Raw genomic sequence first — 27,989 nt, forward strand, 5'->3', positions numbered from 1 at the left:
ACAAGCATGGCAGAAGGTGAAGGGGGAGGAGTACTTTCCATGGCCAGAGCAGGAGCAAGACAGAGCAAGCGGGGAGGTGCTGCACACTTTTGAACAACTAGATCTTGCAAGAACTCACTCACTATCGCAAGAACTCACTATCACAAGAACAGCACCAAGAGGATGGTGCTGAACCATTCATGAGAAATCCACCCCCATGATCCAACCGCCTCCCGCCAAGTCCCACCTCCAACGCTGGGGACTACAATTCGACATGAGATTTGGTGGGGATGCAGGTCCAAACCAGATCAGTGAGGAAGCTTGATTTGTTTAATCTTTAAATTTGTATTTATTATTTATTCATTTTATTTTATTTTATTTTGAGATGAAGTCTCTCTCTGTCACCCAGGCGGGAGTGCAGTGGCACAATCTCAGCTCACTGCAATCTCTGCCTTCTGGGTTCACGCCATTCTCCTGCCTCAGCCTCCTGAGTAGCTGGGACTACAGGCGCCCGCTACCATGCCCGGCTAATTTTTTGTATTTTTAGTAGAGATGGGGTTTCACCGTATTAGCCAGGATGGTCTCGATATCGATCTCCTGACCCCGTGATCTGCCTGCCTCAGCCTCCCAAAGTGCTGGGATTACAGGTGTGAGCCACCACACCCAGCCCCTTTATTAATTTTTTTAGGAGATGGGGTCTTGCTACATTGCCTGGGCTGGATACAGTCAAACTTCTGGGCTGAAGCGACCATCCCACCCCAGTCTCCCAAGTAGCTGGGACTGCAGGTGGCCTATGATACTATACCCAGCCTTATTTATTTAATTTTTTAAATATTGTGGTAAAATGCACTTAACATAAAACTGACCAGGCCAGGTGCAGCGGCTAATGCCTGCAATCCCGACACTTTGGGAGGCCAAGGCAGGCGGATCACGTGAGGTCAGGTGTTCGACACCAGCCTGGCCAACGTGGTGAAACCCCGTCTCTACTAAAAATACAAAAATTAGCTGTGTGTGGTGGCACCCACTTGTAATCCCAGCTACTTGGGAGGCTGAGGCAGGAGGATTGCTTAAACCAAGGAGGCAGAGGTTGCAGTGAGCCGAGATTGTGCCACTGCACTCTAGCCTGGGTGACAAAGAAAGACTCCACCTCAAAAACAAAAATTAGCTGGGTGTGGTGGTGCACACCTGTAATCCCAGCTATTTGGGAAGCTGAGGCACTATAATCACTTGAACCTGAGAGATGGAGGTTGTGGTGAGCAGAGATCGTGCAGCTGCACTCCAGCCTGAGCGACGGAGCGTGACTCTGTCTCAAAAACAAAAACAAAAACAAAAAAACCCCAAAACCTCTGACCACTTTAACCATGTAAGTGGACAGCATTAAGTACATTCATGTTATTGTGCTGCCATCACCACCATCCATCGCCAGAACCTTTTTCTCATCTCAAGCTGAATCTCTACCCGTTGAACACTAATTCCCATGCCCCTGTCTCCCAGCCCCTGGCAACCACTCATCCACTTTCTGTCTCTATGAATTTGACTACTGTAAGAACATCACAGAAGTGGAACCATACAGGATTTGCCTTTTTGTGGCTGGCTTGTTTCACTTAGCAGAATGCCCTCAAGGTTCACCCGTGTGTTAGCATTCCCTTCCTTTTTATTGCCAAACAATATTCCCTTGTATAAACATACCATATTCCATTGTGTGGATATACGAATATACCCACTTTTTGTTTTTGAGACGGAGTCTCACTCTGTCACCCAGCCTGAACTGCAGTGGTGTAATCTTGGCTCACTGCAGCCTCTGCTTCCCAGGTTCAAGCAATTCTCCCACCTCAGCTTCTCGAGTAGCTGGGATTACAGGCATGTACCACCATACCCAGCTAATTTTTGTATTTTTGGTAGAAACAGGGTTTCACCATGTTTGCCAGGCTGGTCCACGAACTCTTGATGTCAGGTGATCCGCCCGCCTTGGCCTCCTAAAGTGCTGGAATTACAGGCGTGAGCCACCGCGCCTGGCTGGCTATACCCTGTTTCATTTCTCCTTTCATCTGTCCGCGGACACTTGCATTGTTCCCACCTTTTGGCTGTTGTAAACTGATTTGTTTTTAGAGCAAGGTATTCATACCTGAGCAACAAGGAGTCTCTGGGTGACGGGAAATGCTTGAAGGGAGGAGAGCCAGGGATTTCTGTGGAGAAATCCTGTAATGGGGGAAGTGGCTTGGAGGAAGCAGAGCACAGAGGGCTGATGATGGCTGGGCCAGGAGGGGATAGGGCCGGTCCCCACCTGGTGAGGCTGGGTTTGTTTCCTGGCTGGGGGCTCGGGGGCCAGTGAGCAGAGGGGTGGCCCTGTTAGAGGATAGTCAGAGCCCTCTTGGCAGACACAGCCGTTCAGAGCTGGAGACAAGACGAGCGAACCAAAGGGGAATCATGAGCCAGAGTCACGGCCGCACACAGGGGTGGGAACCAACTTCCCTAGACCCGGGACGAGCTGTTCAGAATGGCCGTAGGAGAGATCCAGGGGCAGTGACCAGGAGGAGGCTCCTGGAATTGCCAGCCCTTCCCTGCGAATGTGCTGGGCGTCAGGGGCCAGCTCCTGCAACCCCTCCAATGTCCAGCATTAGGAGGAGGTGCTCACTTGATGTTTGTGGACCGAAACTGGGGGAAATTAAGGTAAACAAGGCATGTTTCTTACCCTCCAGAAATTATGGTTTAGTTGAGGAGATAAAAGACATGAAAACCAACAGGTAGTACAAGATCCGCTTTGAGTCATACAAAGCCCTGAGGCTCTCTGAAGAGAGAGGGGTACCTCTGGAGCAGGTGACCCACATCGGCCTCGCAGAGCGGGAGGTATTTGAGTCATTTTTCAATGAATGAAGCCAAAGGAATTACATGTTTGGGAGACTAACAAGTGTCCTTTCGTCCCGGTCATGCATTCCTTTGACCCTGCAGGTATGACGCTGGGCGGGATGGCTTCATCGACCTGATGGAGCTGAAGCTGATGATGGAGAAGCTGGGGGCCCCCCAGACCCACCTGGGCCTGAAGAGCATGATCAAGGAGGTGGACGAGGACTTCGATGGCAAGCTCAGCTTCCGGGAGGTACCTGCCTGCTCTGGCCCTGAGCCCCTGTGGGGTGCCCCTGAGAGGACCTTCAAGTGTACAGCCCCCTGGAGCACAAATGGGTTTGGCATCTCCAGAGTGCTGTTTGCATATCTAACCTGCAATTCTGCTTTCAAAATTACCTTTTAGGAGACAGCTAACCCCAGTTCTGGCCTGGCAAAAGCAGCATGGGTGGTAGTATAACCTCATTTCAATAAAATAATAAGAAATTTGGAGGATGTTCACCACAATATTCATAGTGGATATTTATGGGGACAAAATTTTGGTGGTTTTATAATGTTATTCTTTTTTTATGTATTAAAACTTTTCATTTTTAAACGTATTTTAAAATTATTTTTAATTGTTATGGATACATAATAATTATACATATTAGACATGTGATATATTTTTTTACTATTATTATTTTTTGAGACAGTCTAAAAAAATGTTGCCCAGGCTGGAGTGCAATGGTATGATCTCAGCCCACCGCAACCTCCACCTCCTGGGTTCAAGTGATTCGTGCCTTAGCTTCCCAAGTAGCTGGGATTTCAGTGTGCTACCAGACCTGACTAATTTTTGTATTTTTAGTAGAGATGGGGTTTCACCATGTTGACCATGCTGGTCTCAAACTCCTGGCCTCAAGTGATCCTCTGTCTCGGCCTTCCAAAGTGCTGAAATTACAGCCCGGCCTACGTGTGATATCTCGATATAAGCATACAATGTGTAATGACCAAGTCAGGGTAATCTGGGTATCTGTCACCTCAGGTGTTTATCATTTCTTTGTGTTTGAAACATTCTATTCCTTTTAATTATTTTGAAATATACAATAATGTGTCTTCTTTGCTTATCACCCAGGCTGGAGTGCAGTGGCTCAATCCTCAATTATGGCTCACTGCAGCCTTGACCAGACTGCTCACTGCAGTCTCCTCCATTGATCCTCCCACCTCAGCCTCCTGAGTAGCTGGGACTATAGGCACATACCACCACACATGTCTAATTTTTTAAATTCATTGTAGAGATGAGGTCTCACTGTGTTATCCAGGCTGGTCTCCAACTCAGCCTCAAGCGATCCTCCTGCCTCTGCCTCCCAAAGTGCTGGGATTACAGGCATGAGCCACCTTGCCCAGTTATTTTGAGAATAATACTTCTTTATATTTTCATTTTCATTATTTATTTATTTATTTGTTTGTTGTTTATTTACTTGAGACAGGGTTGCTCTGTTGCCTAGGCTAGAATGCAGTGGCATGATCACAGCTCACTGCGGCCTCAAACTCCCAGTATCAACCCATCCTCCCACCTCAGCCTCCTGAGTAGCTGGGACTACAGAAATGTACCACCATGCCCAGCTAATTTTAATAAATTTTTTGTAGAGATGGAGTCTTGCTATGTTGCCCAGGCTGGTCTCCAACTCAGCCTCCCAAAGTGCCGGGATTACAGGCATGAGCCACCTTGTCTAGCTACTTCTTATTTTTACAGCATGCAAAAATAGTTTATTTTTTATTAAAAAAATTTTTTGTTGTTGTTTATAGAAACAGGGACTGACTTTGTTGCCCAGGCTGGTCTCAAACTCCTGAGTTCAAGCAGTCCTCCTGTCTTGGCCTCCCAACGTGTTGGGATTACAGTGTGAGCCACTGTGCCCATCCCCAAAATAGATTTTTTTTAAATTTTTGAGACAAAGTCTCACTCTGTTGCCCAGGCTGGAGTGCAGTGGCATGATTTCAGCTCACTGCAACCTCCACCTCCTGGGTTCATGTGATTCTTGTGCCTCAGTTCCCACCAAGTAGCTGGGATTACAGGTGTGCACAACTATTCCTGGCTAATTTTTGTATTTTTAGTAGAGAGGGGGTTTCTCCATGTTGCCCAGGCTAGTCTTGAACTCCTGAGCTCAAACAATCTGCCTGCCTCGGCCTCCCAAAGTGCTGGGATTACACGCATGAGCCACTGCGTCCAGCTATATTTTTTAATTTTTTGAGACAGAGTCTCACCCTGTTCCCCAGGCTGGAGTGCAGTGGTATAGTCTTAGCTCACTGCAACCCTCACCTCCCAGGCTCAAGCGATCCCCCCACTTCAGCCTCCTGAGTCGCTGGACCACAGGCGTGTACCACTACACCTGGCTAATTTTTTCAAAAGTAATTTTATAAAGGGTCTTATTCTGTGCCGGTGGAGCCCCCTCACCAACAGTCCAAGAATGGACTTGGTCTTTGAACCTCTGAAATTGCAGGCAAGATTTTGAGGTACTGGCATCTCCCCGGAAAGAGTGCATACAGCATTCACAGCTGATCCCCAAATGGCTAAGAACCTCTGTGAGAAAGCCATTTCTATTTTAGGGACAGTGTCTCAAGACTATCAGATGTCTTCCATGGCAAGGATGCCACCCAAGGGAAGGGAATTTCATGTGTTAGATGTGTTCTTGTGAGTTTTATCTGCCACCTGTATTATATTAACTTTTTTTTTTTTTTTTTTTTGAGATAGTCTCACTCTGTTGCCTAGGCTGGAGTGCAGTGGTGTGAACTCGGCTCAGTGCAACCTCCACCTCCTGGGTTCCAGCGATTCCCCTGCCTCAGCCTCCTGAGTAGCTGGGACTATAGGCGCGTGCCATCATGCCTGGCTACTTTTTGTAATTTTAGTAGAGATAGAGTTTCCCCATGTTGCCCAGGCTGGTCTCGAACTCCTGGCCTCAAGCAATTGGCCTCCCAAAATGCTGGGATTATAGGTGTGAGCCACTGCACCTGGCCTATTATAATAATTTTGATGATGATATCAGATTAAAGGCTCAGAGCATCTGCAGTTTCAGTCATGTCTCAGCTTCAGCCCTTAGGAGCTCGGCGTAGAGGACTCTCCCTGCTTCCTGGTGTTTAACCTTGGTTATTCCAGAAACGTTGGAGTACTGGCATCCTGGTTTTTTCACAGCTCACTGCAGCCTCTCACTTCTGGGCTCAAACAGTCCTCCCACATCAGCCTCCCAAAGTGTTGGGATTACAGACGTGAGCCCCCACACCCAGCTAGCGCCCTGGTTTCTAATGTGAGACTTTGGGTCAAGCATTGGTCTCTCTAGGCTAGAAGTTCTTCCTGGAGCAGAACTGGCAGCCACAAGCCCCTCCCCCAGCCGTGGTGAACTGGGCTTGTCCCTTCTACAAATCGGCTCCAAAATCTTCCACCTTTACTGAAGCTGAGATAGGATTCACAGGGCTGGGCATGGCCCTCTGGATGATCTCATCCAGCTTTGCATGCCAGAGCCAAGGAGCTGAAGGGCCACAGAGATCTGGGTTTGCTGGGTGTGGGCTGTGGCCTCCGTGCCACTCGACCTGTCCTGTCACCACCACACTTGTCTTTACAGCTGCCCCATTTGGCTCCTGCTGGGGCACTGGCTCTTTCCAACCCGAATACCCCTAGAGTATAGAAGGCAGATACTTTTGCCTTGGTGAAGCTTTGGAGTAGGTTCTGGGAAGAGAGCTGTGGTGAGGCTGTGACCTCTGGGAACAGGAGCTGAGAGGGTGTTTCGTGGCTTGCAATTGCCAGATGAACTAAGACGCATTCCCCCATCTGCTCTGTTGTACTCAGGGGCCAACCGCAGGTGCTCTTCCCTGAATCCATGATGCTTGGTTAGCTTTTGTCTAGCTGCTGGTTTGGCCAGCAGATGGTAGACATCAGAGGCTTGGAAATCTCCAAAGGGTTCGTGTGATTTGTTTGCACCCCCATTCCAGAGCTTCAGGGGCATTCACAGTCTACCCTTTGTCAGTTCCAAGCCCAGTCCCATCTCTAGTAGCCGCCCCAGGCATGCAGGCCCTGGGAGTGTAAGGACATGCTGCCACTCACACTTTCCCGTTCCATTATCTCACTGTGCTGGTTTCCACCTCTGCTTAAGGCCCTAGTGGACCAGGGCTGTGTTCACAGGCTGAAAAGAGCATGTGCTCCGTCTGCCATGCAAAGCTAGGTCCCCAGAGTGAGATCTTTTACTTCTGAGACTCAGTTTTTGTGTCTTTAAAATAGCGGTGTGAATAACTCTCCCCGCTGTTGTGACCATTGTGAAAACTAAGTTCTCTTTCTGTGCCCTTTACAAGCTAGGAAGACATTCCTTACTGGAAACCGTATTTGCTGCCACCTTGGTCTTGCACTTCCAGCTTCTGAAACGGTGAGAAAATACATTTCTGTTGTGTGAGCCACCCAGTCTGCACAATTTTGTTAGGGCAGCCCAAGCAGACGAATCCAGTGGCCCCTGGAGCCTGGCTGTGCTGGGCTGCCCGCCCGCCTGACCGTGGCTGACCAGACCATGGATGAACCCTTGGTCTCACCAGGCCAATTGAATTCTCTCTCTTGGGATTTTGAAATTGGGGCTGAAGTGCTCTGAGTTGGCTCTGCAGATGGCTGTTCTTGGAAGGGGTAATGCAATGTGGGGTGCCCACTTTCTACCATGTGGACCAGCATGAGAGATGGAGGGGGAATCTTGCCTCCAGTCCGAAGGGCTTTGCCTCTCCCAGTTCCAGTCCTCCTCCAGGCCACTGCATCTCGTCCTTCGGTTTTTGAGACATCTATTTTATTTATTTATTTATTTATTTATTCATTCATTCATTCATTCATTCATTCATTCATTTATTTACTTTGAGACAGAGTTTTGCTCTTGTTGCCCAGGCTGGAGTGCAATGGTGCAATCTCAGCTCACTGCAACCTCCGCCTCCCAGGTTTGAGCAATTCTCCTGCCTCAGCCTCCCAAATAGCTGGAATTACAGGCATGCAGCACCACACCCAGCTAATTTTGTATTTTTCTTTTTAGTAGAGACAGGGTTTCACCATGTTGGCCAGGCTGGTCTCGAACTCCTGACCTCAGGCGATCCACCTGCCTTGGCCTCCCAAAGTGCTGGGATTACAGGCGTGAGCCACTGTGTCTGGTCAAGACATCTGTTTTAAATAATGAATACCTCCTTTTTGCTTAAGTGAACAAGTTTATTTCTGTCACTTGCAACCTAAGAGTTCTAATACCGAGGGAGTGTTTGCATCACCAGCCGCAGCCATGAAGTTAAAAATTCCCTGCGTGTATCAGAAGCATCCATAGCTTGCGTGTGAAAGGGCTTTTTAGCTTTGTTAGTTCTCTTGCTGTCTCTTTGTTTTCTACCTCTCCTTCCCTCCCCCTCTTTCTTCACAGTCACAGCTAGGACAGTTTCCAATTCTTCTACCACATGCCCGGCTTTGTGGACTATAAATAGGAAGACAAACAAGGCTGGGCAGTTGGATAAATTGTCATTTAGGGTGGTTGGTGATTGTAACAAAATAAATGGAAATGTCTGGCATGCTTCATGGAAGGCTGGGCGCTTTCAGCTTGAGCTGAGTTTTTTTTCCTTCTTTAACTGGCTGGGATAGGGGGGACCCCTGAGGTGTGATGGGGTTGCTGCTGGTCACCTGCTGACCTGGCACAGTGAGTCGATGTGGTCTGGATCTGCCCCAGACCTGAGGGTTCAGAGGAAACAGCTCTGGGAAGGGACCCGTGAGGAGAGCTTTCCCTCATGTTTCCAGTTCATGGAACCCGTCCGTAAACTGTCATCTCCACTCTGGATGTGAGAAGGCCAAGCCTCGGGGATGGCGAAAGTCCCTGAGGTCACCTGGGTGGGCGCTGGCTGGGAGTGGTGCTCCGTCTTTTCTTTTTTTAGAAAATATTTTATTATTTTATTTATTTATTTATTTGAGACACGGTTTCACTCTGTCACCCAGGCTGGAGTGCAGTGGCACGATCTCGCCTCACTGCAACCTCCACCTCTCAGATTGAAGCAATTCTTGTGCCTCAGCCTCCCGAGTAGCTGGGATTACAGTTGTGTACCACCACGCCTGGCTAATTTTGGTATTTTTAGTAGAGATGGAGTTTCACCATGTTGGTCATGCCGGTCTCGAACTCTGGACCTCAAGTGATCCGCCCGCCTCAGCCTCCCAAAGTGCCGAGATTACAGGTGTGAGCCACTACACCCAGTCAGTGCTCCGTCTTTTCACAGCTGCCTGTCTGGGCCCCACAGAGCACTGGCCTGGTGGGGCTGCCTGTTCTGTTTGCCTCGTGGAGCAATGTGGTGGGGCCTTCTGTGAAGGAAATGCTTTAAGGATAGCAGGGCACAGAGCGACTGGTATGTCATTCCCTCTCTCCACATGCCTCTCATCCACAGCCCTGAAGTCTGCTGGTTCGATCTTTCCCACCCCTGTGTCCCCATCCCCTTGACCTCCAACCTATTCTTGGGGGGCCTGGCCTCCTTCAAGAGGCCTGTCTTCTTTCAAATCAGTGTTCAGGCTCTGATAATCCGCAGCAAACTGAGTCTCTGCCGGCCTCTAGTGAGAGAGTTTGAAGCTGCAGGTGGATGAACGGGGCTGACCGTCGGCCTCTCTGTGGGCATCTTGCTGTGTCCCTTGCTTTGTATTTGACCATGTTCACGGTGGCGTTAGGACCCTGAAGGGAGCAAAAGGAAGAGGGTGTCTTACAAGGCGTGTCAGGGTTGCGGCGGTTGAGACTCTCCCCCGCATGAGACTCTCGCCTGCATGAAACACGCTTCCCTCAGGGGATTGAGAGCCTTGGCAGTAACGATACTCAAGTGAGGGTTTGGAAGGCCTGTAGAGGTTGCTTAACATATCACTCTACTTTAAGTAGTGTTCTTTGCCCTTTTGAGAAGGCTTTTTTTTTTTTTTTTTTGGAGACAGAGTCTCGCCCTGTAGCCCAGGCTGGAGTTCAATGGTATGACCTTGGCTCACTGCAACCTCCACCTAGAGTCTCGCCCTGTAGCCCAGGCTGGAGTTCAATGGTATGACCTTGGCTCACTGCAACCTCCACCTCCTGGGTTCAAGCAATTCTCCTGCTTCACGCTCCTGAGTAACGGATTACAGGTGCACGCCACCATGCCCGGCTAATTTTTGTATTTTTAGTAGAGACGGGGTTTCACCATGTTGGTCAGGCTGGTCTCGAACTCCTGACCTCGTGATCCGCCCGCCTTGGCCTCCCAAAGTGCTGGGATTACAGGCGTAAGCCACCGTGCCTGCCTAAAAGAAGGCATTCTTTTAGGGAAGAGGGTTATGAAAAAAGACCTGGAAACCTGAAATTTTCCTGTGGGTGCACACATTTTAGGTAGCACCTGAAAACCTGGAGAGACCCTCTTTTGATGATGGCTTGGAACATATCAGTTTATATTCTTTCCATATGGAAAAATAAATCATGAAACTTAGATAGCAGTTGTTTGATGCGTAAATCAATTAAAATTATTTAAAGAGGAGAACTTAAAAAGCCACAAAATTGCCTTGGGAGAGTACAGGAAGATGGGGGACCTGCCATTTAAGTTTGGCCAATTTATAGCTGGGCATGGTGGCTCATGCCTGTCATCCCAGCACTTTGAGAGACCTGAGGCTAGGAGTTCAAGACCAGTTTGGTCAACATGGCGAAACCCCATCTCTACTAAAAAAACAAAGATTAGCCAGGCATGGTGTCACGCTCCTGTAATCCCAGCTACTTGGGAGGCTAAGGCGGGAGGATCACTTGAACCTGGGAGGCAGAGGTAGCAGTGAGCTGAGATCGAGCCATTGTACTCCAGCCTGAGCAACAGAGTGAGACTCCATCTCAAAAAAAACCAGTTTGGCCAATTTATTTATTTAAAAGTTTGTTCTTTGGAGGCCTGAAGATTAATTCATTCAGGTCACATTTTGAATCTGGAGGAGAAGGGTGGATACAAGGATTACTAACAAATGATACAAGGATTACTAACCAACCATTTGGAAGAAAATAAGGTTAATGATTAACCTCACATGATAAATAAAAATAAATTTCAGAGATTAAATATTTACATGGTTAAAAAAAAAAGCCATAAAAGTTGTAGAAAAAACGTAGGTGCTTGTTTATATAACCTTGCTGCTGAGGAAGGTTTTTCTAAGCATAACACCATATGTAAAATTTTTGAAAGTTGAAAATTAGCATAAACATACTTAAAAGGCAAGTGACAGAGCTGAAGTATTTGAAACATACCAGGTTCTGTGAAGATCTTTAGCAAATGATAAGAAAGGTAAACCATCTAATGCAAAAATAAGACACACTAGAAAAATACAAGTTGTTAAAAAACCATTGGAAATATTAAGTTATTTAGTTTTAAAAAAAAATAGTTTATACAGGTTTATTTGATTTTTCTTTCGTCACTGTAAACTAGGATGCTGCTAATTTTTTACTTTCATAGATAATGTTTAAACCATTGTAGGAATGTTTCTGAAGGATAAATTCCCACCAGTGGAATTAATGGTTGGAAGGCATCTTATTTTCAATAAACATTTCCAGGAGTTTGAGACCAGCCTGGGCAACGTAGAAGACCCTGTCTCTACAAATTAAAAAAAAAAAAAAAAAAAAAGCCAGGTCTGGTGGCACATAGCTGTGGTTCCAGCTACTCAGGAACTGGAGGCCACAGGACTGCCTGAGCCCAGGAGGTCAAGGGTGAGCTGTGATCACACCACAGCACTCCAGAGTGAGACCCTGTCTCAAGAAAATAAATAATTATCGGCCGGGCGCGGTGGCTCACGCTTGTAATCCCAGCACTTTGGGAGGCCGAGACGGGCGGATCACGAGGTCAGGAGATCGAGACCATCCTGGCTAACACAGTGAAACCCCGTCTCTAGTAAAAATACAAAAAATTAGCCGGGCGTGGTGGTGGGCGCCTATAGTCCCAGCTACTGGGGAGGCTGGAGCAGGAGAATGGCGTGAACCCAGAAGGCGGAGCTTATAGTGAGCCCAGATCGCGCCACTGCACTCCAGCCTGGGCGACAGAGCGAGACTCCGTCTTAAAAAAAAAAAAAAAGAAAAGAAAAGAAATAAATAGGCCGGGTGCGGTGGCTCACACCTGTAATCCCAGCACTTTGGGAGGCCGAGGTGGGCATATCACCTGAGGTCAGAAGTTTGAGACCAGCCTGACCAACATGGAGAAACCATGTCTCTACTAAAATACAAAAAAATCAACCGGGCATGGTGGTGCATCCCTGTAATCCCAGCTACTTGGGAGGCTGAGGTAGGAGAATTGCTTGAACCTGGGAGGCAGAGGTTGCAGTGAGCCGAGATCACGCCGTTGCACTCCAGCCTGGGCAACAAGAGTGAAACTCCATCTCAAAAAAATAAATAAATAAAAAAGAAAATAAATAAATAAAAGTTTGAGGGCGGGGGGCAGTGGCTCATGCCTGTAATCCCAGCACTTTGGGAGGCCAAGGCGGGCAGATCACTTGAGGTCAGGAGTTTGAGACCAGCCTGGCCAACATGGCGAAACCCCGTCCCTACTAAAAATATAAAAATTAGCTGTGTGTGGTGGCATGTGCCTGTAATCCCAGCTACTCGGGAGGCTGAGGCATGAGAATCACTTGAGTCCAGAGGCAGAGGTTGCAGTGAGCCGAGATCACACCATTGCACTCCAGCCTGGGTGATAGAGCTAGACTCTGCCTCAAAAAAAAAAGTTTGAATTGGTTTACACTCTCAAATAAATATGAGGGTGCCCATTTCCCTATATCCTTGGGGAAAATGCACATTTTCATTTCTGACAATCTGATAAGGGGAAAAATAATTTGCCACAGGCACACATAAACACCTTTCTTAAGTGATTAGCAGAGTGGCTTCGGCTTGGGCCAGAGGCTGGTTGTGAATCTCTCAGTGACAGCGACTCTGATTCCCTGCTTTCTTTCCCCTGTAGTTCCTGCTCATTTTCCACAAGGCCGCGGCGGGGGAGCTGCAGGAGGACAGTGGGCTCATGGCGCTGGCAAAGCTCTCCGAGATCAATGTGGCCCTGGAGGGCGTCAAAGGTGCCAAGAACTTCTTTGAAGCCAAGGTAGGTGCTTCGTTTCTTCTGTGAGGAGCAACCACTCCCAGCCTCCACCCTGTCCACCAGACGGCAGCTGTCGTTTTCATCTCAGCAGAGCAAACCTGCAGAAACAGACCAGGAGGGTCCTCCAAGTCCCCTGCCAATCAGCACAGTGGGTGCCAGTCCACATGAGCTCAGAGTCGGCCTCCTCCATACCCTGTCCATTCGGAGCTTCAGTGTCTTCATCTGTATGATGGAGAGGTGACAACAGGATTGCCTGAATGATGAAACGAGTTCATGTACATGAAAGCATTTAGCAAGTGCCTGGCTCACTGTGAGCCCTTCGTAGGTGGTATGGGCTGTTGGGACTCTTGTGGAGTTTCGTTTTAGTTTATTCTGGGAGCTTGCCCAGAGACAGAGTGCCTTGGTGACACATCCTGGCCTGCCCAGTCCCCTAAGCAGGACTCTAAATTCTCACTTCTCTTTGAGGCTGCTTGGAGACAGATTTCATCATCTTTCTGCCACGCTGAAAGCCCAGTGCTCTCATCTGACAGTGTCAAGGACAAGCCAACCACTCATTGTGCCTTAAACACTGGCACCATGTGTCCAATTCTGAAAGTGGTTTGGCCCTTCCTTCCTGACTTAGCATTGATTCAGCCCATCTCCAGCAAAGCTGGGCACCACACTGAGCTCTAAGATACAACTTCTGTCTAAGGATGAAGTGGACATAACTGTTGCCCTTCCCAGGGCACACACATAGTCCAGTGAAGAAAGCAAGCTCCACAATGATACAGAGAGGGTAGAGAGGAGGGAAGGGCTATTTTGCAGGAATGGGTCTTCTCCATCCATTGAGTATATAACATGCAGATGTCTTATGATGCCTTGGCAGAGGTGCTAGGTTGACAGCCCGAGCTTAGCAGGACAGTTTTCAGTCCACTGCTCCAGTGCAAGGTGATACGTGCTCTAGTTGAAGTAGGTTTGAGTGTCTGGGAATGTCTTATCTGGGCATTCAAGACCTGTTATAATCTGGCTCTGATCCCTGCTTCAGCCTCATCCATCCCCTTCAAATGCTGCCACGCCTTTCCCAACTGGATCTGCTGTTCCCTCTGCCTGAACGCCCTACCCAAATGCCTCTGCCTAGAAAACTGCTTCTTCATCCAGACCCATGTTGAAGAGTTCCGTCCCCTGGGCTGCTTTCCCTGACTGTCCGTCCTCTTCTGTGTGCCTCTAGTACACGTGGAAGTGGGTTATAATTTATCTTTTTGAGGCACCCTTAGATGCTTTTGGTGAAAGTATGAATTAGCCCAACTTTTTATTTTATGTTTTGAGATGGAGTCTCACTCTGCTGCCCAGGCTGGAGTGTAGTGGTAGGATCTTGGCTCACTGCAACTTTGACCCAACTTTTTGTAAAGCAGTTTGAAACTAACTATTCACATTTTATATTTTTCCCTTCCAGAATTCTATCTCTTGAGACTTCTTCTTTTTTTTTTTTTTTTTTTTTGAGACTGAGTCTCACTCTGTCGCCCAGGCTGGAGTACAGTGGCGCGATCTTGGCTCACTGCAACCTCCGCCTCCCAGGTTCAAGTGATTCTCCTGCCTCAGCCTCCTGAGTAGCTAGGACTATAGGCGCGCACCACCACGCCCAGCTAATTTTTGTATTTTTAGTAGAGATGGGATTTCATCATATCGGCCAGGCTAGTCTCAAACTCCTGACCTCGTGATCTGCCTGCCTCCACCTCCCAAAGTGCTGGGATAACAGGCGTGAGCCACCACACCCATGCAAATGCACATACATGTATGGACAAGGATTTTCATACAATATTGTTAGTAGTATAGAAAAATTAGAAATAACCAAAACTTCCATTATCAGGGAAGTGAGTTCATTGTGATATACCCACACATTTGCACACTCTGGAGCTGTCAGAAAATGAGATGCAGCTGCGTGTCCGTGTGGACAGATGTCCGGAATAAATGAAGCAAGGCAATACGCTGGAAACCTAATTTTGTAAACATGAAATCCAACCTGGATCATTACATGCCAAAGTGTTAGTAATAGTTGTGTCTGAGGGACTTATTTTATATTTTTGTGATGTTTTACAATGAGCGTGTACTCTTTTTATAACTGGAGAGAAGATGAAAAGAATGACAGTAAAAATTCTTGCAGCTCGTTACGTTCATAGGTCTGCCTCCTCACCCAAACTCAAAGGCAGAGTAGCTATGATATCTTTGTAATTACAGTGCTTGGTATATAATGGCCCTCAATTAACATCTGCCTGGATGACAAATGGAGGGCGTCACCGCTGGATTTGGGAGAGGGCCATAAAGGAGCTGCCATTTGTGACAGATGTTCTGAGATGAATGGGGATTCACCTTGTAATCAAGGAAGGGAGGGCGTTGTGATCGTGGGAACAGCAGGTGGAAGGCTCCAAGGCGTAGAGGGTGAGGCTTGTTTGGAGGCTGCAGAGGTGTGGCAATGTGAGGATACAGGATGTGTGAGGGAGCAGGGCTGGTGACGTGTCTGGAGGTGAAAACCAAGATGCAAATATGGTGACCCCAGCCTGGCCAACATGGTGAAACCCGTCTCCACTAAAAATACAAAAATTAGTTGGGCATGGTGGTGCACACCTATAATCTCAGCTACTTGGAAAGCTGAGGCAGGAGAATTGCTTGAACCCAGGAGGCGGAGGCTGCAGTGAGCCCAGACGTGCTACTGTACCTCCAGCCTGGGTGACAGCATGACTCCACCAAAAAAAGAGAGAGAGAGGGACAGAGATGGAAGGAAAGAAGGAAGGAAGGAAGGAAGGAGAGAAAGAGAGAAAGAAAGAAAGAGAGAAAGAAAGAAAATAAGGAAGGAAGGAAGGAAGGAAGGAAGGAGAGAAAGAGAGAAAGAAAGAGAGAGAAAGAAAGAAAATATGGTGATCAGGAAACTGGGCCAGCACTTGCCACCCTCTGGCCCACCATGGCACGTATGGTCTATGACTCTCAGACTGGATGGCTCCCGGCTGCACTAGACAGTATTGGACAGAGAGCTCCAGCCTCCCCAAGGCTGAGAGGAGCTCCTCTCTGGGCACCTGGTTGGGAAGGTCAGGCCTTCCCCAGACTGCTGAGTGTCAGAACCACCTGCACACCAGCTTCTCAGGCCCACCCACATCTACCTGGGATTTCTCCAAGGTGGGTTTCAGGAAACGTGGAGGTGATGGAGCTGTGATGTGATTCCAACGCACAGCCACAGGTGCAGGGGAGCCCTCGAGTGTTTGGGTGGGCACTACGAGTACACACTTGCCTGGGGACAGTTTAGACTCAGGGAAGTTTTCACAGAGGTCCCGAGAAGAATTGTGGGTCCAATAAGTGTAGTGACAACCAGACTAGGGAGGAGGAGGGGACAAATTGAGAATTCTCTAGAAGTCTCAGTGTTCATGACCACTCCATTGGAGGTGAGAGGTAAGTGCCATGAGGTTTGTCAAGGAGGGAAGTTGATGACATTTTTCATCAAGACCAGCCTCACAGGCGGAGTGTGGTGGCTCACGTCTGTAATCCCAGCACTTTGGGAGGGCGAGGGGGGAGGATTACTTGAGGTCAGGAGTTTGAGACCAGCCTGGCCAACATGGTGAAACCCCGTCTCTACTAAAAATATAAAAATTAGCCAGGCGTGGTGGCAGACACCTGTAGTCCCAGCTACTTGGGAGGCTGAGGCATGAGAATCGCTTGAGCCCAGAGGCAGAGGTTGCAGTGAGCCGAGATCACACCATTGCACTCCAGCCTGGGTAACAGAGCAAGACTGTGTCTCAAAATAAATAAATAAATAAATAAAGCAAAAATAAATAAAGCCCGGCCTCCCCCTATTCCCAGAATGGCTGTGGTTTGAAGAGGAGAAGTTATGAACTGGGTTTGGTGTCAAGTGTGAGGGGACTTCAGGCACAGGAAAGGTGTGCCCCTTCATTTGAAGGCCATCGTGTTGGTTACAAATAATTTCTCATCACATCCTGTTTGACCGAACCTGGTGACTCCTGGCTGCATGGGAGGTTAGGGAGCGTCTTTTTTTCTGGGATCTGCCTGCCTGGCTGTCATTATGCCACTGGGGAAGGTGAAGATCCTACATGTTGAGGGTCATGGAGTAATTTCTTCCACACATGCCCAATTCTGAACCTGCCATTGGAAAACACTGGAATATCATTATCTCAACTGGGCTTTCTGGAGCCAGGGGTGGTGTCAGTCTCCCTTAGGCCTCTGGGCCATGTGCTAGATCTCATAGCAAGAAATAAGGCAGGAAATGGGTGCTTCTGGGCACCTCACAACATAGACCACAGGAGCTAACTTCACAAGATATACATTGAAACCAAGGATTAGAGATTGACCTATGGTAGAACAGAATGGTGCCAGGACTGTGGGGAAGGCTGGCATTTAGGCCTTTGGAGAAGAAGAAGGTATAATCAGAGGTACAAGGAAACCCTGGGGAAATGCTATTTTAGAGGACTGGAGCAGTTTTTAGAAGAGATTAGGCTGGGTGCAGTGGCTCATACCTGGACACTTTGGGAAGCTGAGGCAGGAGAACTGTTCAAGCCCGGGAGTTCAAGGTTGCAGTGAGCTGTGATCATGCCGCTGCACCACAGCCCGCACAACAGAGCAAGACCCTGTCTCTAAAACAAAACAAAAAGCAAACATAACAAAATGGAGTTTTTAGTCCCTGCCTCTAGGGATTATAATTCCGTAAGAGTAAAAGTGACCTGGTGCAGTGGCTCACACCTGCAATCCCAGCACACTTGGGAGGCCAAGGTGAGAGGATTGCTTAAGCCCAGGAGTTTGAGACCAGCCTGAGCAACATGGCAAGACCCCATCTCTACACACACACACACACACACCTTTCTGTATAAGCATAACTCTTGCTGTTAATATTCTCAGAGTTACCTGTCTTCCGAAATGGACCCCTGTCAAACGCAGGGGAATTTAGAAAGTGGACACTGCTATTTTTCATTGAAATGGGAGCATCCAGGCCTGGCGCAGTGGCTCATGCCTATAGTCCCAGCACTTTGGGAGGCTGAGGTGGGAGGACTGCTTAAGCCCAGAAGTTTGAGACCAGCCTGGGCAACATAGTGAGATCTTGTCATTACAAAAACAAAAATAGTAGCTGGGTGTGGCGGTGCACGCCTGTAGTCCCAGCTACTCAGGAGGCTGAATTGGGAGGAACACTTGAGCCTGGGAGATTGAGGCTGCAGTAAGCCATGACTGCACCACTGCACTCCAATCTGGGTGACAGATTAAGACCGTGTCTCAAAATAAAAAAGACATTTAGAAAGTTGAGAACTCTGCTCCAACTCCCCCAAAAGACAGTTAAATGTTGGGAAATGTAAGGATTACTTCTTCCTTTGTCCTCCAATGTTATAAAAAGAATGTAAACATTGAAAAAGATCATATCATATTCATTCTCTGAAGCCATTGATTCTGATAAAGTCACATAAAAATGACACATTAGAAAAAAAAATTATAGGCCGGGCGCGGTGGCTCAAGCCTGTAATCCCAGCACTTTGGGAGGCCGAGGCGGGCGGATCACGAGGTCAGGAGATCGAGACCATCCTGGCTAACATGGTGAAACCCCGTCTCTACTAAAAATACAAAAAACTAGCCGGGCGTGGTGGCGGGCGCCTGTAGTCCCAGCTACTCGGAGGCTGAGGCAGGAGAATGGCCTGAACCTGGGAGGCGGAGCTTGCAGTGAGCCGAGATCACGCCACTGCACTCCAGCCTGGGTGACACAGCGCGAGACTCCATCTCAAAAAAAAAAAAAAAAAGAAAAAAAAATTATATCAATGAATGTAGCTCTAAGAATCTTAAAACTTCAGGGGCCAGGAGCAGTGGCTCATGCTTGTAATCCCAGAACTTTGGGAGGCCAAGGTGGGCACCTCACTTGAGTTTAGGAGTTCAAGACCAGCTGGCCAACATGGTGAAACCCTGTCTCTACTGGAAAAAAAAAAAATTAGCTGGGCATGGTGGCGTGTGCCTATAATCCCAGCTACTCGGGAGGCTGAAGCAGGAGAACCACTTGAACCCGGGAAGTGGAGGTTGCAGTGAGCTGAGATCACACCATTGAACTCCAGCCTGGGTGACAGAGTGAAACTCCATCTCAAAAAAAAAAAAAACGGAATGCAGTGATTACATTTAAGGATGTATATGTTAAAACTGCAAGAATGATTTGAAAATGTTGCTATCATAGGTATATCAAGAAAAAAGTCATTTAAATTAAATATCTCAAAGGTATTTGGTAAAGTTTAATACCCATTCATAATAAAACATTTTAAAATAAGAAAACAATGCTTCTTTAGCACGGTAAAAGAATATTGGCCAAGCGCAATGGCTCACACCTGTAATCCTAGCACTTTGGAAGGCTGAGGCGGGCGGATCACCTGAGGTGGAGAGTTCGAGACCAACCTGACCAACATGGACAAACCTCATCTCTACTAAAAAACAAAATTAGCTGGGCGTGGTGGCGCCTGCCTGTAATCCCAGCTACTCAGGAGACTGAGGCAGGAGAATCGCTTGAACCTGGGAGGCAGAGGTTGCAGTGAGCCGAGATCGTACCATTGCACTCCAGCCTGGGCAATGAGAGTGAAACTCCGCCTCAAAAAAAAAAAAAAAGAAAAGAAAAAAAAAGAATATTTATTTTCCTCATAAATATCAAGGCATTCTATAAAGCAGTACTATTAAATCACACAGTATGGGTGCAGGAATCAACAAATCAGTCAGTGGCACAGGATAGAGAACAGAAACATCTCTTTCATGTGGGAACTTAGAATATGAAGAAAATTGGGAGAGTAATGGGCTAGCAATAAAAGGTGCTGAGACAATTAGCTGTGCACTTAGGAAGATAAAGTCAAGTCCCTACTTTATACTCTTCACTAAAATAAGTGCACTTAGATCCTTCTGTGGTTCATAATGTGATGACTGGGTTTTCATGCCCATGTGTGAAGCGTGCCTCCCTCCAATCTTGTTAAGATGTCAGCACATTGCCTTCTGACGGGAAAGAAAAGTGAAATAAGTGAGCTTATTTTTGTGGCTTAAGGGGCCAAATGAGAACACAAAACCATAAAGGTATTAAAAGGAAATTCAGGAAAATGGGTTTAGAACCTCGGGGGTTTAGAAGACCTTCTTAAACATGCCATAAAATGCAAATGGCAGAACGGAAATGCTTGATCAATTTGATTACATCAAAATGTTAAATATGTGTGTCGTCCCAAATGCCTTAGAGCTAAAAGATGAGCAAAAAACTGGGAGAAAGTAACTAAAATATGTATAACCAGAGACTAATACCTAGAATTTATAAGGAAAGTAAATATTCTTTTATTTATTTATTTATTTATTTTTTTGTCTTATGTAAGTCAAATTGGGGCTGAGCTCAGTGGTACATGCCTATAATCCCAATGCTTTAAGAGGCTGAGGTGGGAGAATTGCTTGAGCCCAGGAGTTTGAGACCAGCCCAGGCAACATAGTGCAACCCCATCTCTACAAAAAATTTTAAAAACTAACCTACAGGTGGCATGCACCTATAGGCCTAGCTGCTCAGGATGCTGAAGTAGGAGGATTGCTTGAGCTCGGGAGTTCGAGGCTGTAGGGGACTGATTGTGCCACTGTACTTTAGCCTCAACCTGGGTGATGGAGCAAGACTGTTTCTTAAAAAAAAAAAAAAAGGAACTGCAAATTTTAAAATAATAATATAATAACTGAATAGAAATGTGGGCAAAGGATATAAACGGGCAATTTACAAAAGAAGAAATAAAAACAAGGTTGTTGGCTATCTGATTGGCAAAAAGTAAAAACATTAATGATAACCTTGGCAATGTTGTGGGGAAATGAGAGCTTCCAGTTCGTGATTGTGGGGGTGTAAATCAGAACAGCAGCTTTGGAGAACAATGTAATAGTCTATTAAAATAACATACATAAGGCTGGGTGTGGTGGCTCATGCCTGTAATTCTAGCACTTTGAGAGGCTGAGGCGGGTGAATTGCTTGAGCTCAAGAGTTCAAGACCAGCCTGGGTGACATGGTAAAACCCTGCCTCTACTAAAAATACAGAAATTAGCCAGGCATGTGATGACGTGTTCATGTAATCCCAGCTACTAGAGTGGCTGAGGCAGAAGGATCGGTTGAGCCCCGGAGGCACAGGTTGCAGTGAGCTAAGATTGCGGCATTACACTCCAGCCTGGGCAAGAGTGAGACTGTCTTAAAAAAAAAAAAAAAAAAAAAAAGTACATACTCAACGAGTTTGGAAATTTTACAAATTGAGACACACTCACAGAATCAGTTCTAGAACAGATGATTTTTAGATGGGTTTATCCGATATGATATTATTGAAGACAAATTGTTGATTTAAAATACTCAAATGGCACCAAATTCCATTCACAATACCAGCAAAACCATGTAATATGCAGAAGCAAATATAGGACGACTGATTTAGTGAGCAACATAAAGGCATAAGTGAATGAAAACTGAGGCATTCGGCGAAAACTGTATTTTTAAAAATTATTATTGTTATTTTGAGATGGAGTCTCACTGCAGCCTCGACCACCAAGGCTCAAGTGATTCTCCTGCCTCAGCCCCTGAGTAGCTGGGATTACAGGCACATGTCACCACGCCTGGCTATTTTTTGTATTTTTAGTAGGGACAGGGTTTCACCATATTGGCCAGGCTGGTCTCAAACTCCTGGCCTCAGGTGATCCGCCCGCTTCAGCCTCCCAAAGTGCTGGGATTACAGTCTTGAGTCACCACCACACCCAGCCCACGGAGAAATGTATTTTAAAGGTATCCCTTTGCCATAGGCAGATGGATGCAATTCCAGTCAAAATCCCATGAGGGGACTGGGTGCAGTGGCTCATGCCTGTAATCCTAGCACTTTGGGAGGTCAGGGCCGGTGAATCACCTGAGGTCAGGAGTTCGAGACCAGCCTGACCAATATGGTGAAACCCCTTCTCTACTAAAAATATAAAAATTAGCCAGGCATGGTGATGTGCGCCTGTAGTCCTAGCTACTCGGGAGGCTGAGACAGAAGAATTGCTTGAACCTGGGAGGCGGAGATTGCAGTGAACCAAGATCATGCCACTGCACTCCAGCCTGAGCGACAGAGTGAGACTCCGTCTCAAAAAAAAAAAAAAAAAAAAAAAATCCCATCAGGGGATTCATTTTGGTTTGCCTTTTTCCCTACAACTGAACAATATTAGTGTGAAATTAAAATAATGTAAAAGCGGTTAATAAACTGGGATGTTAAACTGTATCCTGAAAAAAACGTCAAGTAGAATGACCAACCCCAGCAAAAGAAGCACATGGGGGCACAGCAACAAATCCAGTGATGTGTTAGAGATGGTGTCTGTGCCAACAGAAAGCAACTTCTGAAGGCCACACGGAAAGAGTGCTTGCTGGGGTCCTGCCCTCCATGGGCCCACGTTCCCTTGTCCCTAGGTCTGCTGAATGGGCTGTTCACTCAGGTGTCAGCAGCTCCAGGGTCCTCTGCCCTGCCTTACTCTGTTGGTCTGTGTCTGCTGTTTCTCTGCAGGTCCAAGCCTTGTCATTGGCCAGTAAGTTTGAAGCAGAGTTGAAAGCTGAGCAAGATGAGCGGAAGCGGGAGGAGGAGGAGAGGCGGCTTCGCCAGGCGGCCTTCCAGGAGCTCAAGGCCAACTTCAGTACATAGTCCTGCTGACCTTGCCCTCTGCCCACAGCTGTGCCTCACAGATGCCCCAGGAAGAGATGACAGGCATCTTCATCACTGCTGCCAGTCCCCTCCTGAGCCAGCATCTCCACCCATCACCCTGTGCCAGCTCCCATGCCAGCCTTCATTACTCCCAGTGTCCAAGCCCCTCCGGGGGTCCTGGGGTGGGCCAGATGCCTGCCCACCTCTGTCTCCGGCCTCTGCTCCTCCACCCTACCCGTAGCCAGAACTTGTATCTTCTCAGCGACCTTCACTTCGTCCTTGTCCCTTTACCATTCCACATCAAAGAATAGTCTCTGTCAATTTGTAAAGATATGTCTGTCTTTTTGGGTCCTCAGAGAAAATGCCCATTTTCAAGAGGAATTCTCTGCACTCCTCTGCTTCCCATCCAGCTTGCCTGTTCTCATCTTTGGTAGGATTCTGCCAGTTGCTTTTACATCTTCTGTTCCTGGGTAATGGTGGGTCTTAATGGAGGCTGAGTGGACCACTGCCCATTCACTCTTCAGCAGGAGGAACAGCATGCCGCCACGGTGACACACATTAGAGAAAGGACAGAGGTCTGCTCCTTCCTGCCACCTTTCTCCTGGCCCCTTAGCATTCCCCCAGTCCCTCCCTCTTCACCCTGCTCGTCTGTGTCTTCCCAGTTCAGCCTTTTTCCCACTCTTAAATACTGTGCTACTTCACTGTAAGAATGAAAGAACAGTTAGGATACCAATGAGTAAAAGGGTTCCTGGTCACTCTGACTCTGTGCAAATTGTATTACAGTAGACCCCTGACATTCCCAAGTGACAGATCCAGGGCCTTTCAAACATCCCCAAAGTCGTGGCCATGCTCACCATTAGCCAGTTTCTAACATCTGTTTCAGAGTATCGAGCTGTAGATGTTCTTACCCCCCATACTTGTGAGTTCTTGGGGTTGCTCACAAATACTAAGGGTTGTGTTGTATTTTTAACAAATATATCCTGTTGTCATATTTATTCTCTTTTGTAACTGCTGTCTTTACAATAAAGAAATCACCTGCCTTTCTATCTCACAGCTGTTTCTTTTTACATTGTATAAATAATGTGACCATCACATCAACGTGCCTGGAATTTTCTTGAATTAAAGGAGAGAGTAGGGTATTTTCTATAGGAGCCAAGTCCCATCCAGGGCTTCTGTTTGACACCGAGTCCTGAAGTACAGTTAGAAATGGGAACTAGAGGCCAGGCATGGTAGCTCACATCTGTAGTCCCAGCACTTTGGGAGGCTGAGACGGGTGGATCACTTGAGGTCAGGAGTTCAAGACTAGCCTGGTCAACACGGTGAAACCCCATTTCTAGTAAAAATATAGCTGGCCTGGTGGCGCACACCTGTAATCCCAGCTACTCAGGAGGCTGAGGTGGGAGAATCCCTTGAACCAGGGAGGCAGAGTCTGCAGTGAGCAGAGATGGTGCCGCTGCACTCCAGCATAGGCAACAGAGCAAGACTCCATCTCAAAAAAAAAAAAAAAAGAAAGAAAGAAACGAGAACTAGAGGGCTGGTTTTCACTCTATAGGATTCAGAGCACTGAGCTTATCAGTTGCACTCCCCTTCCCTTCTGTGAGGATGCCTTCAGCTGCAGGGAAAAACCACAGCTTCATTTCTTTTGCTTCTTAGATCCCTTGAAACTGTGATGAGAGCCAATGCCCCTCCCTCCTATGTATAATCCAGGATATTTGGGCTACCCATGCAAGGACCTCTGTCCCAAGAGAACACCCTTTGCTCCTCAGGAAGGATCATTCTGCGTTACACAAATCCAAGACCTATGCTTTGCAGACATCATTTTTCTAGCTGGTGTCACCCTCTAGTCTCCCTACCAGAGGGGACGGACATGAAAAAGGAGTAGAGATTCTTACCATATGATCCAGCAATTCTACTCCTTCCTATTTCTTCAGACTACATGAGTGCTTATGTCCACACAAAAACCTGCACATGAAGCTTTTGTTTTTTTATTTTTTTGAGACAAGGTCTAGCACTGTAACCCAGGCTGGAGTGCAGTGGTGCGAAGATGGCTCACCGCAGCCTCAACCTCCTAGGCTCAAGTGATCCTCCTGCCTCAGCCTCCCAAAGTGCTGGGATTGCAAGCATGGGCCACTGTGGCCGGCCTGCACATGAATCTTTATAGCAGCTTTATTCCTAATTTCATAGACTTGGAAACAATCAAAATGTTCCTCAATAGGTGAGTGCATAAACGATGATACATCTGCACAGTTGAATATTATTCAGTGATGCGAAGTATTTACCAATAGAAAGAAATGAGTTATCAAGTAATGAGAAGGGAGGAAACTTACATGCATACTGCTAAATGAAAAGCCAGTCCTAATCTGGGCGTGGGGCACTTGTTCATGGTTCTAGCTGCTCACGGCTGAAGAGGAAGGATAACTGGAGCCTCGGAGTTCGAGTGCAGCCTGAGCAACATAGTGAGACCCCATCTCAAAAAAAAAAAAAAAAGCCAATCTGAAAAGGCTACATACTATTTGATACCAACTATAGTATGACATCCTGGGAAAGGTAAAAGTGTGAAGACAGTGAAAAGATCAGTGGTTGTCAGCAAGGAGAGGGGGAGGACTTTTAGAGCAGTAAAACTTATTCTCCATGATGCTATCGATGCTGCTGGATGAATGTCATACATCTGTCAAAACCTATAGAATGTGCAACACAAAGAATGCACCCTAGGCCAAGTGCAGTGGCTCATGCCTGAAATCCCAGCACTTTGGGAAGTGGAGGCAGGAAGATTGCTCAAGCTCAGGGGTTCGAGACTAGCCTGGGCAATATAGTTGTACCCTGAGTCTACAAAAAACTTTTAAAAAGCCAAGCTTGGCTGGGAGCGGTGGCTCAGCACTTTGGGAGGCTGAGGCAGGGGATTGCTTGAGCTCAAGAATTTGAGATCAGCTGGGGCAATATGGTGAAACTCTATTTCTATCAAAAATTCAAAAAATATTAGCTGGGCGTGGTGGCAGGCACCTGTGGTCCCAGCTACTTGGGAGACTGAGGCTGAGGTGGGAGGATTGCTTGAGCCCAGGAAGTGGAGGTTGCAGTGAGCCGAGATCGTGCCACTGCACACCAACCTGGGTGACAGAGTGAGACCGTGTCTCAAAAAGAAAAATAAAGGCCAAGTGTGGTGGCATGCACCTGTGCTCTCAACTACTCAGGAGGCTGAGGTGGAAGGATGGCTTGAGCCCAGGAGGAGAAAGTTGCAGTGAGCCAGGATCATGCCACTGCACTCCAGCCTGGATGACTGATTGAGAGCCTGTCTCAAAAAGGAAAGAAAGGAATGCATCCTAATATTAACTATGGAGTTTAATAATGCGTCAATATGGGCATGTCAATTGTAACAAATATATCACATTAAAATAACATAATAATAGGGAATGGGGAGTTGGGGTGAGAGGGGTACATAGGAACATGTACTTTTGGCTCCTTATTTCTGTAAACCTGAAACTTCTCTAAAAAATAAAGTCTAGGGTGGGTGTGGTTCATGCCTGTAACCCCAACACTTTGGGAGGCCTAGGTGGGCGGATCACCTGAGGTCAGTAGTTCGAGACCAGCCTGGCCAACACGGTGAAACCCTGTCTCTACTAGAAATACAAAATATTAGCTGGGAGTGGTGGTACACGCCTGTAATCCCAGCTACCCGGGAGGCTGAAGCAGGAGAATCGCTTGAAAACCAGAAGGCGGAGGTTGCAGTGAGGTGAGATCGTGCCACCATACTCCAGCCTGGATGACAGAGCAAGACTCCATCTCAAAAAGATAAACAAATAAATAAACATCTAATGGTGAAAGAGACAGGAAAAAAAAAGCCTATTAATTTAAAAAGAAGGAAGAGAATGGAGATAGCAGTGTCATTACTTGAAGCATCCGTTTGCCTTTCTGGACAAGTGGGCCCACGTGAGAACTAAAACTCTTGATTGCTTATCACAGACTGTGAAAATAAAAATAAACAAATAAGGCTGGGTGCAGTGACTCATGCCTGTAATCCCAGCACCTTGGGAGGCTGATGCAGGTGGATTACTTGAGGTCAGGAGTTTGAGACCCACCTGGCCAACATGTCAAAACCTCATCTCTGCTAAAAATACAAAAAAATTAACCAGGCATGGTGGCATGTGCCTATAGTCCCAGCGACTCGAGAGGCTGAGGCAGGAGAATCCCTTGAACCCCGGGAGGCAGAGGTTGCAGTGAGCCAAGATCACACCACTGCATTCCAACCTGGGTGACACTGTCTCAAAAAATAAAAATAAATAAATAAAACTTTTGATTGCAAGCAATAGAAAATCCAACACAAAAGGACTTCAGACAAAACAGGACACATTGGACTATGTCACTACAAAGGCCAGGGAGAGGATGTCATTCCTCCCTCTTGGCCACAAAGTCCCCCAGAGGCTGCTCCCTTGTGCCTCCCGCCCTCTGTCTCCAGTGCCATGATCACAGCTCAGACCTTCATAGGTTCCTTCCTGGGTCTCTACCGTGGGCTCCTCACTGGTTTCTCTGCCCTCATTATGACCTGATTGTCTACTTTGCAGCTGGAGTAATCCTTAGAAAATGCAAACCTGTTCCTAACATCTCCCCTTCAATTTTTGATTCCCCACTTTCAGGATCTGGCCCCAACTCATCTCTCCAGCTCCATCTCTTGTCCCTCCTCCCTGTCCTGTCTCCTTCCAAACTCTATACTCCTGGTATGTGCAATGCCTAACCGATCCTAGAAAATTCCACACCTCCAGGCTTTTGCATATGCAGTTTCCTCTGCCTGGCACTCCCTCCCTCCCTTCCACAGGTGGGCTACTTCTCACTGTTAAAGACTCAGCTCAGAGATTATCTTCAGGAAGCTTCCTTGATGCTCCCAGCCCAGGTAAAGTGTCCCTTCTCAGGGCTCCCATTTCCCCCAAGTTTCTCTCTACTGTAATCCTGACAGCTTGAGGCAGTAGCCCTCTTTTTGCTTCTCAGCCTCCCTGTTTGGACTGTGAACTCTTTGCAGGGCAGGAAGTTTGCCTTGCCTATGCTATAGGCCCAGCATGCTGCGTGGCATGTAGCAGGCAACCCTTGCATGTTGGTTTTACAAGGACATGCCAGGTTTGTTAGAGCAGACAGATGGGCAAGGCAGGATCATTACCACTGATGTCAGAGATCTTCTGAGTACTCCACCATGAGAGCCTGAGGGGCCAGCTCTGAAAGTGGAGACTGTCCGGGTGCAATGGCTCATGCCTGTAATCCCAGCACTTTGGGAGGCCGAGGCGGGCGGATCGCCTGAGGTCAGGAGTTCGAGACCAGCCTGACCAACATGGAGAAACCTCGTCTCTACTAAAAACACAAAATTAGTCGGGTGTTGTGGTGCATGCCTGTAATCTCAGCTATTCGGGAGGCTGAGGCAGGGGAATTGCTTGAACCCAGGAGGTGGAGATTGCTGTGAGCTGAGATTGTGCCACTTGCACTCCA

At 47.3% G+C, this 27,989-nt stretch overlaps 1 protein-coding gene and 1 non-coding gene across 3 annotated transcripts in view; both read left to right on the forward strand.

Annotated features, from left to right (window-relative positions):
- EFHD1 (EF-hand domain family member D1) overlaps window positions 1-23,574 on the forward strand; it is a 50,432-nt gene extending 26,858 nt beyond the window's left edge. Inside the window, exons 2-4 of one of the 2 annotated variants that reach the window (XM_021924142.2) lie at window positions 2,929-3,076; window positions 12,748-12,882; window positions 22,389-23,574. In XM_021924142.2, the coding sequence (XP_021779834.2) occupies window positions 2,929-3,076; window positions 12,748-12,882; window positions 22,389-22,523 (418 nt within the window). In that variant the 3' untranslated portion in view covers window positions 22,524-23,574. The remainder of the gene's footprint in view (window positions 1-2,928; window positions 3,077-12,747; window positions 12,883-22,388) is intronic. The other variant, XM_031651610.1, reaches the window with a different exon arrangement.
- Window positions 19,762-19,863, forward strand: LOC116269332. The gene has a single exon (XR_004176807.1). It is a non-coding gene; the product is annotated as a small nucleolar RNA U13 (small nucleolar RNA).
- Window positions 23,575-27,989: the final 4,415 nt, after the last annotated feature.

Source organism: Papio anubis, chromosome 10 (genome assembly GCF_008728515.1).
Source record: "Papio anubis isolate 15944 chromosome 10, Panubis1.0, whole genome shotgun sequence".
NCBI lineage: Eukaryota > Metazoa > Chordata > Mammalia > Primates > Cercopithecidae > Papio > Papio anubis.